The sequence below is a fragment of the Perognathus longimembris genome, chromosome 4, assembly GCF_023159225.1.
Source record: "Perognathus longimembris pacificus isolate PPM17 chromosome 4, ASM2315922v1, whole genome shotgun sequence".
Classification (NCBI taxonomy): domain Eukaryota; kingdom Metazoa; phylum Chordata; class Mammalia; order Rodentia; family Heteromyidae; genus Perognathus; species Perognathus longimembris.
This window is the reverse complement of record NC_063164.1, coordinates 90091740-90104069: the sequence shown is the minus strand read 5'-3', so window position 1 is coordinate 90104069 and position 12330 is coordinate 90091740. Positions and strand designations below refer to the sequence as shown.

The 12330-nt window shown below is 39.8% G+C and overlaps 1 protein-coding gene across 2 annotated transcripts in view; it reads right to left on the bottom strand.

Moving 5' to 3' along the window:
* Positions 1-12330, bottom strand: part of Deup1 (deuterosome assembly protein 1) — a 73594-nt gene that overhangs the window by 49860 nt on the left and 11404 nt on the right. The window contains exons 1-4 of one of the 2 annotated variants that reach the window (XM_048344305.1): positions 8659-8834; positions 7533-7705; positions 5554-5649; positions 57-188 (exon numbers count right to left, since the gene is read on the bottom strand). In XM_048344305.1, the coding sequence (XP_048200262.1) occupies positions 57-188; positions 5554-5649; positions 7533-7705; positions 8659-8686 (429 nt within the window). In that variant the 5' untranslated portion in view covers positions 8687-8834. Of the gene's footprint in view, positions 1-56; positions 189-5553; positions 5650-7532; positions 7706-8658; positions 8835-12330 lie in introns of those variants that run through there. The other variant, XM_048344303.1, reaches the window with a different exon arrangement.

Sequence of the window (12330 nt, the reverse complement as noted above, 5' to 3'; positions counted from 1 at the left end):
CAACCATGGAGACTGACCCTTGGTGCACTTGAAGAAACAAAGAAAATGAATCTCACCTCTAATTTTTGGTTCAAGTTGCTCAGTTCAAAGGGCATTTCTTCTTTGTGAGGGAATTCTTTTCGGCTAACTTTGTTTTGTTTCATCTGGTGTAATCTCAGCTTTTCAAAGTTATTGGTTAGTTGAGAAAACTGTAATAGAAAAACACAGACATGTTACCATTGGCAGTTATTTCTAGGCTTATTTCATTGTCTTTCTTTTGCTAGTCCTGATTAGAAAGTACAGTAAGGCTCAAATGTTCCAATTAGTGAAGATACAACCAGATATAAAGGCTAAATTATTGAAGCTGAATATAACTCAGTGTTCATGTACATGTGGGACTTCATGTGGGACTGTCGCTAAACATTGATTCATTTCATAGAGGACTTTTTCTGCTTTTTTTTTAACCACATGTAGCACAGCTCACACTTTTTAAAAACCAATTTTTTCATGCTTTTATTTAGTGCCACCTTGTGTTAACAATTTTACTTCCAGTAACTCAATCTATAAAATAGACAGCTTAAGACAATATAGAAAAGAGCCGGCAATGTGGCCAACTAGGGTAGGCTGCCTGGGCTGCTGGGGATGGGGACTGAGTGGGGAAAGATGAGGGCCGGAAGGGTGCAGAGAACATCTGCCAGGGAGCTGTGTGGACAGATGTGTGGGCGTCGCCCTTTAGTGTTGGGTAATGGACTTGTACCAGTGACTGATAAAAAAATGAATGCAATCAGGTTTATACAGCAGCCAGAAAAACTGAGTATTTAACTTAAAAGACAGTGTGTGTGTGTGTGTGTGTGTGTGTGTGTGTGTGTGTGTGTGTGCGCGTGCACCAGTTCTGGAGTTTGAATTCAGGGCTTGGACACTACTCCCTAACATTTTTGCTTAAAGCTGATGCTCAACCACTTGAGTCATGGCCCCACTTCTGGCTTCTTGCTGGTTATTTGAAGATTAAGAATCTCACAGATTTGTCTGCTCAGGCTGGCTTCCAATAGCAATTCTTAGATCTCAGCCTACTGAGTAACTAGGTTTACAGGTATTTATTAAATTAACTTAATAGTGAAATAACTCTAGGTTCCCAAGACATTTCAAAGTTCTTATAGGCAGGTTCTAGGCCCATTTCACTTAAGTTTCTTTAAATCCATACTGCTTTCTGAACAGTAGTTGATTATTCACTAACAGTTTTACCAAATAGAGGAATTTGAACTGGTAAGAAAGGCACATGTACAATTCCATGTCATTTTTGTGACTGCAACTGAATGAAAATACAGAGCTGGGGTGAGGTGTGAAGCTTGGGGTGCAGCATGTGTTTAGTCTCCCAGAGCCCCAGCTTCAGTCTCAAGCACCAAAAAGAGCTCATCCATAACCACAAAGACGGGCTTCAAGCTACCCCCTGGAGTCACATGGGCCCACTCACTCTCCTACTCTTTTTTTTTTTTTTTATTGTAAAGGTGATGAATGGGGCGGGGTGGGGAGGTAAGAGTTACAGAAGTAAGGTAATGAGTATATTTCTTTTGGAACAGTGTCACCTCCTCCCTCATTTTCTCCTACTTTCCCCTTCCCACTCCCCCAAGTTTTAAAGTTCATTTCCAACATAGTGTCTAATGAGTATCATTGCCTTATTATTTCATCCTTTGTCCTGCTGTTTCTGTGATTCCACTTTCCCTTCCAAAGATCAGATAAACTTATATACAAGACAAAGGTACAGCTGGGAATATGGCCTAATGGTAAGAGTGCTTGCCTCATATACATGAAAGCCCTGGGTTCGATTCCCCCGCACCACATATATAGAAAATGGCCAGAAATGGCACTGTGGCTCAAGTGTCAGAGTGCTAGCCTTGAGCAAAAAGAAGCCAGGGACAGTGCCCAGGCCCTGAGTCCAAGGCCAGGACTGGCAAAAAAAAAAAAGACAAAGATACAGTAAACTAAAATGAAAAACTAGAAATAACTGTGAACAGAACATAGTAAGAACCTCTTGTTTCCAGTTCTTGGAGTTCATGTCAATATGCTTCATTCTAGGTGGTTATATGCACTTAGTGATTGGGCTATTGTGATTCCCTGCTAAGAATATCATAGACACATTCTAGTTATTACAAATGAGGGAAACCATGCAACCTACATTTCTTTGGGACTGGCTTGCTTCACTTAATATAATTTTTCCAGGTCTCATTTCCTTATAATTGGGGTTATATCATTCTTTCTGATGGAAGCATAGAACTCCATTGTGTATATATACCACATCTTCTTGATCCATTCATCTACTGAGGGGCATCTGGGTTGGTTCTGTATCTTAGCTATGGTAAATAATGCTGCAGTGAACATGGTTGTGCTGGCAGCCTCAGTGTGGGCTTGTTTTGATCCTTTGTGTCAATGTGGGCAGGAGTGTGATTGCTAGGTCACAGGGGAGCTCTATGTTTCATCTTTTGAGGAACCTCCATGCAGCTTTCTAGTCATTCTCCTACTCCTACCCCTTGGAAGCCATGAATGTGTTTTCCACTTTCACAGTTTTGTTATTTTGAGAATGTTATGAAACAGAATGACATAGAATATGACCTTTTGAGATTGGATTTTAAATTTGGCTTAATGTTCTTGAAATCTATGTGTATATCATTAATTATTGTTTTTCATTGCAGAATAGCATTCCATGGCATGTAAACATTTTAACAGTTGAACCATTTACATATTGAGACATTTTGATGGCTGTGAACATTTCTGTATAAGTTTTTGTATGGTTATATGCTTTCATTTCTCTTGGATATACACTTACAACTGGAATTGCTGTATCATGTAGTAACTCTCAGTTTAACCTCCTGAGAATCAGCAGGATTGTTTTGCATAGTGGCTGCACCATTACCTTCCTGCTCATTCTAGTTTTTCCTTTTCCTCATCCACGTTTGTTACTGTCATTTACATTATATCCTGCCAGTGGTTACCTTTTCCTAATGATGAGTGGTTGTGAGCAGTTTTGCATGCGTGTATGGGCCATTTGTGTATCTTATTTGGAGAAACCTGTACTAAAATATCTATTTAAAGATTTGGCCATTTGCCTTTGTATTACTGATCAATGTGCCATGGTATGGGTTTGGTCAGTGTGTGTCTCAGAAAGGTTCATGGGCTAGATATTGGTCTTCAATGTGGTGTTACTAAGAGGTGGGACCTAACAGCATGTGACTTAGTCATCAGAGCTTCTGTCCTTTAAAGGGGTTGATGTGGTTTTCATGGGACCCTGGTTAATTCCCAAGTGAGTGATGTGGGCCTGACTGTGTGCTTCCTCTCACACTTACTTGCACCTGTCATGCTGTCAGACCCACTTTGACACCAGCAGTATGGTTCTCACAACAGACCTTCATACACAATGAAAAATGGATTCGACAGGGTTACAATTTTGTGGTGGTCCTGGGCTTGAACTCAGGGCCTGGGCACTGTCCTTGAGCTTTTTTTTTCTCAAAGCTAGCACTCTACCATGAGTCATAGCACTACTTCCAGCTTTTGGGTGGTTAAATGGAGATAAAAGTTTCACAGATTTTACTTCCCAGGATATCTTTGAACTTGTATCCTCGCATCCTAATCTCCTGAGCAGCTAGGATTATAGGCATGAGCCACACAGTACCCAGTATTGTTACATTTTTTAGTCCAATAATTTAGGAAGTTCAAGAAAGCTTATTGTCATTTAGCCTTGTTTTTAATTTTCTCCTCCCTCTTCCCTTTCAGGTATCTCAATTCCTTATTATTTTTGTTCTTAAAAGAACTTTAGTTATTGTCTTAGGACAAATGCTGTGAGTCTTCCTATTTTTTTTTTAACAATAACTAGACTTCTCTTTTATTCCTGAAAGATGGTTTTGCTCACCCTCAAATTCTGGCTTGTCAGGTCTGTTTTTCAGCTCTTGAAAGCACTGTGCCATTCCTTCTGACTGCTGTGGTTTCTGATGACAGGTCCACAGTGGCCTGAACTGGTTCTCTTATAGTTAAGGTGTCATTTCTCTCTTGCTTCTGCCAAGCTTTGCTGTTTGTTTTTGTCTTTTAATATATTTGGAACTTTATGATGTATCTTGCCAGATACACACACACACACACACACACACACACACACACACACACACACACAAATTTGTTTGAGGTTCACTCAGCTTCTTGAATGTGTAGGCTTATATTTTTGCCAAATTTTGGAACTTCACAGACATTCTTTCCATACTCTCTCACCTCTTACCTTCACCCTCTTTTTTCTCTCCTGCAATTCTGATGACACAAACTTTTTATCTTCTACTATACACTCTTTGGTTGATTTTGTTTCTGCCTTTGTTGTTCAGATTGGGTAAATTCTACTGTATCACCTACAAATTCAGTGATCTTTTCTCTTTTTTTTTTTTTTGGTCAGTTGTGGGCTTGAACTCAGGGCCTAAGCAGCTTTTTTTCTTTCTCAATGCTAGCATTTGACAGCTTTGAGCCACAGTGCCACTTCCCTCTCTTGTCTTCTTTATTCTACCTTTTCAACTATAAAGTTTAATTTTCTTGACAGAACGTACTGTTTTTTTCAATCATATCAAGCATGTGTTTATAATTGCTCATTGAAGCATTTTTGTAACAGCTGTTTAAAAAATCCTTGAGGCAGGTGCTGGTGACTCATGCCTGTAGTGCTAGCTATTTCAGAGGCTGAGAATGCAAGAATCACAATTACTGGCCGGCCTAGGAAGAAAAAGTCCAAATGACTCTACTTCCACAGATGGAAGCTGGACATGGTGGTATGCACTTATCATCCCAACTATGATGGGACACCTTCAAGGGGTGGATCCCGGCCTAGGTATTCCACCTAAACAAGTGGCCTGGGATACACTGTTACAACTTCCACTGCTTAGAAATCTAGGGTTTCCCTGTGTGAGTACTGGTGGGATGTGTTTGTAGTTTTATCTGTGGATTTGGCTGGAGTTTAGCAGTTATTTTCCAGAACTGTTATCTCTTCTTGGCTGTCTCTTTTCCAGCCTTTTGGCTAGACAAACCTCTTTTTCCTGGGGTTCTCTATGGAAGGTAGAGAAGACTGTGGGCGCAGTGGGGAGCAATAAGCATGAATACGAAGGAACTCAGTCTCTCCCAGGACACAGGCAGAGCATTATTATTTGTGAAATGTCTCCATCAGGTATAAGGTAGTAAAGATGGGTTTCATTCTTTCAATGATCTCTTCCATAATACCAAATATAAACATATTGCAAAATTGCCCTGAATGAAAAGATTGCCTCTGTTAGGTAGCAATAATCACAAAAGTCAGTTTTGCTTTTTGCTGTTGCACAAAGCTAGTGCCTAAGTTCTGTGTTAGCAGCTGCGGGTACAGAATGGCTACCAAGCTGACAATGTGGTAAAAAGGGATAAAATCAGTGCACACAGTGAAAGGTAGGGCATACATGCAACTAAAATACAAGACTATCCACTTGCCTTAAAGGCAAATTGTTCAGATAAAATCAACACTATTTTACAGGTCAAAAATATACAGCAAAATGTACAATATTAAATTTCAATAAGCTTTCTTACTTGAGCTCTTAAGGTTTGCAGCTGTCCTTCATAATTCTGAGTCATTGCTAAATTACATTTTTCTAGACTGTCCAGCTTCTGTCGAAGTAATCCCACCTGCATCAAGAATTAAATTTAATTTTTCTAAATTCTGCTTGACAAAATTAGAAAATGTACAAAAAGAAACACGTGCCAAATAAAATAATGCACTAAGCCAAGAATGAATATTTGTACTTCAGTTTACAAAATAGCTATGAATAATTAAATTCCCTAAATTCAATATTTCTAGCACTTTTCTCACTAGGCATACACGCAATATGAATATTCAGCCAAAGATCCTTATCACCATCACATTTTAAATTAAGATGTAGAATTTACTTTGCATTATCTTTGTAAGAGGCTATGTCTTCCATTTTTCAAGCAAAACTTCTACTAGTGCACGTCAGCCTCTTCTTTTTAATTTTCTGTTTTGGCACTCATGCTTGCAAAAGCAACTCTGCCTCAGTGAATACTGTGAGTAACTGTTATATATTTTGTAAGAATTAACATATTAAGAAGTACAAATGGGGCTGGGGATATGGCCTAGTGGCAAGATTGCTTGCCTTGTATACATGAGGCCCTGGGTTCGATTCCCCAGCACCACATATACAGAAAACGGCCAGAAGTGGTGCTGTGGCTTAAGTGGCAGAGTGCTAGCCTTGAGCAAGAAGAAGCCAGGGACAGTGCTCAGGCCCTGAGTCCAAGGCCCAGGACTGGCAAAAAAAAAAAAAAAAGTACAAATGGCTAAGAATTTGGCTTATTAGATTCATCTTCTTAAATTGTAGGTAAGGCACCTGTTTGCATATCTGTGTCATTATAGGTATGGAAGAAAGAGAAATAGTCCTTGCCTAAGTCAAGACTGATTACCTGTCTCTATGCTGAAAGAAACCAGACACCAGTTAACTAAGGGTCGCCATCCTCGGCCATGGCACAGTTAACTGCATAAAAACCTAAGTTCCACTGAGATGTCATGATATAAAAAACTGGTTGATGAAAAAGTTAGCAGATGATGTTTCTCTTATGCCTCACTTAGAAAAATCCAGAGATATGCATATTGGTCCTCCAGAACTCCACCAGTCTGAGTACTCTCATTTTCAATTATTTTGTTTTTCATGTAGTACTGAGGAAGTCAACCCAGGGCCTTATGAATGCTAGGCAAGCACCCTACCACTAAGCCACATTTCTAGACCCTCAAATGTTCTGAGTACCAATCTGTAGGTGAGACTGCTTCCTAAGATGCTAAGGGATGCTTTGGGAGCACCTGCACACCTTCACCAAGTGAGTCTCCTTCATTCTACAATCTGTTCTTTTAAAAAATTTAAAACACTCCTTCTCTACCTATCTCGTTATGTACATGGTGCTGTGGTTTGGACTCAGGCTTCCTGGACTCCAGGCACTGGAGTTCTTGGGCCAGGCCTCTGGCCCCTACAGTAAATTCTTTTTTTATTTTTATTTTTTGGTGCTAGTAGTAGAACTTGAACTCAGGGCTCATATTTGTGCTTGGCTCTTCTACTCAAGGCTGGCACCCTACCATTTGAGCCATACCTCCACTTCCGATAATCAATTCTATACACCTTATTTTTCAGGAAACAGTCTTTTAGAAGATTAGAAGAGGTAAATGCCTCTGAGCTCTGCCTTGAACAGACAGGGTTTTGATAACCACTTATTTGTTTCTATAATAACAAAATAATTTTTTGTTTACAAACAATACTTACTTAACATATTTAGTGTTTATTTACTTTTACAAATGACACAGTCACTGCAAGTATGTCTTAATCCATAAGTATCTATAAATTTTTTGAATGTATTTATTTGATAACATACACTTAATACATTATTTGCTGATGCCTGAGAAAAAGCATCTATAAGAAAAAACATATCCTACAGGATATATTCTATAGAACAAGTACTATATATAAGGCTTAAGGAATCAACAGCTTATTAGTGCATGTATGCCATACCTCTTGACCTTTCTGATCCAAACACGTTTGTGCATTGGCTAATTCTTGATCCCGAAGATCTAATCGTGTCTCCAAAGCCCGCATCTTTCTTTCCCAGTCCAATTTTTTGTTGCTTACCATGATGTCAATTTGTTCCATTAATTCCTGAAGCTCAGCCTCACAAGGAGAAGTTCTGGCAATTGTAGAAAAGCAGAAGACATTAAAAGTAAAATGAGGGCAAGAAAAATAACTTCTTTGCATAGCTCCATCATTTCTCCATGATGTACTATTATTTAAGAAATCCAAATGGTAGATATTAATTTTTGATTTAAAGAGAAAAGGTATTCCAGTGTCTAAAGTATGCCCCCCCCCCAACACTTAAGTTTTAAAGCAATAGTTTTGGAGTGGCCTAATTGTAAGGAATATGTTAATTTTGGAAAATGGTTGAGAATGGATTAATATTTCTACAAACAAATACATATGTACTTTCCTCTCTCATATCTTGAGGAGGCTTGGCAGAAGCTAATAGGGATGCCACTCATACCTGCTAGGGAGAGAAGAGCCAGCCTGCGCATGCAGGACCAGGCTCAGGAACCCTGACTGTGCTGCAGCTGCAGTGCTGCTCCGCAGAGAGAGGAACTCAATATAGCATCTGTGTGGAAGGAGCCCATCACAGAAGTGGGCAGGGAGATTAAGTCTTTAGTCATGGTGGCCACATAGGTGGGTCTCGAAGTCTGGTCTAAGAAGTTTGGAACAACATGGCAGTACAATTTGTCATTGCTAAAATATGGAACCAACCCAGATGCCCCTTAGTAGACGAGTGGATCAGGAAAATGGAATTCTATGCCTCTATCAGAAAGAATGACATTGCCACATTCATAAGGAAATGGAAGGACTTGGAAAAAATTATACTAAGTGAAGTGAGCCAGATCCAAAGAAACAAGGACTCTGTTGTTTCCCTCATAGGGAACAATTAGTACATGTCTAGGATAGTCCTAGCAGAAGATCACAATATCCCAATGGCTATGCCCTTATGAACACATAAGATGATGCTAAGTGAAATGAACTCCACATTATGGAAACTAGTGTTATATCATTGTTGTAATCATTTTTAACATGCCATGTGAAACTGTACCTTTTTTTTTCCCTCTTGTATTCCGTGCCTGTGGTTTCATCCCCGTTATCACTGTATCCCATCTTAGTACCCTGGATACTGTATATATGTGTATTAGAACTAGGGAAGGGAAAGGGGATACCAAAATCGAGAGACAAAGAATAAAAAGACAAATGATTCCAAAAGCTATACTTACAAAACCATTTTGTGTAAACCAACTTACAACTCATGGGGAGAGACGGAACAGGGGAAGGGGAAGGCAGGGGGAGAGATGAGGGAGGAGGTAACAAGTTGAACAAGAAATGTACCCACTGCCTTACATATGAAACTGTAACCCCTCTGTAATTTGCTTTGACAATACAGGAAAAAAATGATTTTACAAAAAAAAAAATTTTGGAACAAGACCCCTGGTGAGAGCTAGCATTACTAAGGGTAAAATCTGGTGGGAAGACAGGTTGCCAGGTGTTCTTCTAAGAAGCTGGGACATTTCCTAGGGAGCTGCTGCAGGCCCAGCCATGCAGATGGTTAAGCAGGTGGATACTGAAGCCTCAGACTTCAGTCTGAGTCACACACAATGCCCGCATTCTATGAGTTATTTCAGTACTCATTTCAAGATGGTTAGCTGGCTTTTAGTATATTTATGTATCAGGGAGGAGGCAAAAGGACATTGTTTTCTCTTTAGATTTGCTAAACTAGAATTTCAGGGCTAAGGATCACTTAGCATCTTAAAAAACTGAAGCTCAGAGAGGTCCAAGGCTAGACAGTGAATGAGTGGAAGAGCGGGTTCCATCTTACATAACTTCCTATTTGCCACGTGGCACAAAACAGAGGTTCTCATGGAGAACATCTTCAAAAACACAGCATGAATTTACTCCATTGCAGTAGGGTTAGAGACGGGAGGATTTCAACTGTGCAACTCTTATGCATAACATACAAACAGTTCAGCAAAACGAACACCAGTAAGCTAACACATGCTTTGTCAGGGGGCGAGGGGCAGGTAAGTGAAGAGAGGACATGGGCAAATACAGTCATGATATTCCATGTACATATGTGAAAGTAACACAGTCAGAGCTGGGAGAGGTGGGGAGAGCAACGAAAGGCATGACACAGAGCAGGATGTACTCAACTCATAAACTGACATGTGGAACTGAAACCCTTTGTACAGCCACTTGAAGATAATTTTTCAAAATTTAAATTTAAATTTGAAGAAAAAATAAGAATTCAGAATTTTCACAGTCAAGGGGCGGCCTTGGGTCGTCAGCAGGACAGCCACCAGCAGTGGCATTGCACAGAGCCAAAGGCCATTCTCCAAGTCCTCTCCCACAAGCCCTGAAACAATGCCCAAAGGACTTTGCAGTTTTGCCCAAGACTCAAACAAGTCTGAGGAAATAATTTATATAAATAATTTGATTGAATTTTAATCGGAGTTATTACGTAGACAAAAAAAAACTCCAGACCTTTGGCCTGATGTTTTCACGCTAATTTTTGTTCTGTAATAACATGTATCATACTTTGCTGTAAATACATGTTTATTTTTTGTAAGGTCCAAGGAATAAAGGACCATAATCTGTTCATATTATCTCACTAGAGCCCAGCATGCCACTCAGCACAGAGTGGTTTCCCACAAATCCTTGAAAAATAAGTACATGCGTTCCTCTCACTGCTTTCTCCTTGGCACATAGGAATGTACCATAGTAATGGAACTAAAAGATAGGCCTAGAGTGTGGATGTAATGTTCTTCACTCAGTCAATATAGTCAAAGGAATAAATGGCTTATTTCTGATCCAGTGTATATATTATTTCTACAAATACTTTTGTTTTAGTACTAGATTTGAATTCAAAGTCTTGTACTTATTAAACAGGTGCTGACCACCTGAGCTACACCCTCAGCCTTTTTTTTTTTTAATTTTGGTTGTACTTCAGATATGGTCCTGAGCTGCTTTGGACTGAGTCTCCTCCTACCTCTGTCTTCCCTTATAACTGGAACCACAAGTGTGAATTGCTAGTTGAGATGGGGTCTCTAATATTTTCAGGACTGGCCTTTAATCATGATTCTTTATATATCTATCTTCCAGGTAGCTGAGATTAGTGATATGGTTACTATGAATAGCGTTCTTCTACAAATATCTCTTAAGTGAGTCATTTATCACATACCACCGATCAGATTAGGTAGTCTAGATATGAGTGATTCAAACTCATGCCCAAGCTTATGATCTAGCCTGCAAAACCCACAAGGAGGTTTCCAGCTTAGCTCTGCATTCTTGCCTTGATGGCTGACTACTATCTGAGATGGTCTCCACCTAGCAATGACTTTTAGAAAACTACTTTTGTATATTGAAGAACCTTTTCCATTCACAGGTCCTCATTTGATCCATTGACACAATTCAGGACTTTTTAACAGAGTGGGCCATTAGACACTTGAAAAGAGCCATCAGTGTGGAAGACAGTCTTCAGTATACCTCATCTTAGATGGTCAATATTTGAGACTTCATATATAGATGCTGACTGTTAACTTCTACAATAATCTGTGCAGAAAGCCAAACCACAAAGTCCTTAGCAATCATCCCAGAAAGGCCAGGCCTTGGTGATCGATGGCTGGCTTCCCGAGTTTTTTCTCCTACTTCCAACTGAGAAACAACTGGAGAAGCCCAAGTATATTCCCACAGTATGCCTGGCCCTAGGTCTCTTGCTAACAGCTTCTAGTCACAGCACATCTGAAGCCTTCCCTTCCCCACCCTCTCTTTTTTTCCCTTCTCCTTTCTCTTTTCTTTTTCTTTTCTCCCTTCCTTTCCCTTCCCTTCCCTTCCTCTCTTCTCAGGCCCCTCTCTCCCTCCCCTCTTTTCTCCTCCCTTTCTCTTTTCTTTTATTTTTTGCCAGTATTTGAGCTTGAACATAGGACTTAGGGCCTGGGGTCTGTTCTTAGCTTTTTTTTTTTTTCACTCAAAGCTAGCTCTCTACCACTTAAGCCACAACTCTGGCTGTGGTGTTTTTTGTTTATTTTATTCTTATTGTCAAAGTGATGTACAGAGGGGTTACAGTTGTGTTTTTTCTTGGTGGAGTTTGATTTTATTGTTTTGACATTTTGGTGGTTAATTGGAGATAAAAGTGTCACAAACTTTCTTACCCCTATTGCCTTCAAACTGTGATCCTCAGATCTCAGCCTCTTGAGCAGCTAGGATTACAGGCGTGAGCCACCAGCACCCAGGGATGCTGCCTCTTTCTACTACACAGCTTCTCAACTCTCTTGCCAGATACTTAATGTACATTCATTAAATGAATGATTATAAGATTTCCAGGCACTTCCTAGTCCTCTTGTCTCTCCTCTGAGCACATTTTGTTTATCAATTTACTCCTGAAATAAATGTACACAACATAATAGCTCAGGTGTGGCAAAATGAGCTCTGCCAGGGGTTCTCATCTTTCATTGTCGGTGCCACACACTTTCCTTCAGCTGGATACTTTAGCTTGGGATCTGGGAGTGGCCAGGACAAAGCCCTGGTATCACACATTTCCAAGTGAGTTTGCTTTTATCTATAACCCTTATCTCTTTTTCATACTGTTAGAAGTAAGCCAACTAGTCATGAACTTGTTTCTTGGGAGATCTAAGTGGAGGGCTTGCTAGTTATCCTTAATAAATTTCATCTTTCTAGTTCTAGCCTTTCTGTGTGGCTCAGTATGAGGAACTGGGAAAATGAGACACCCCAC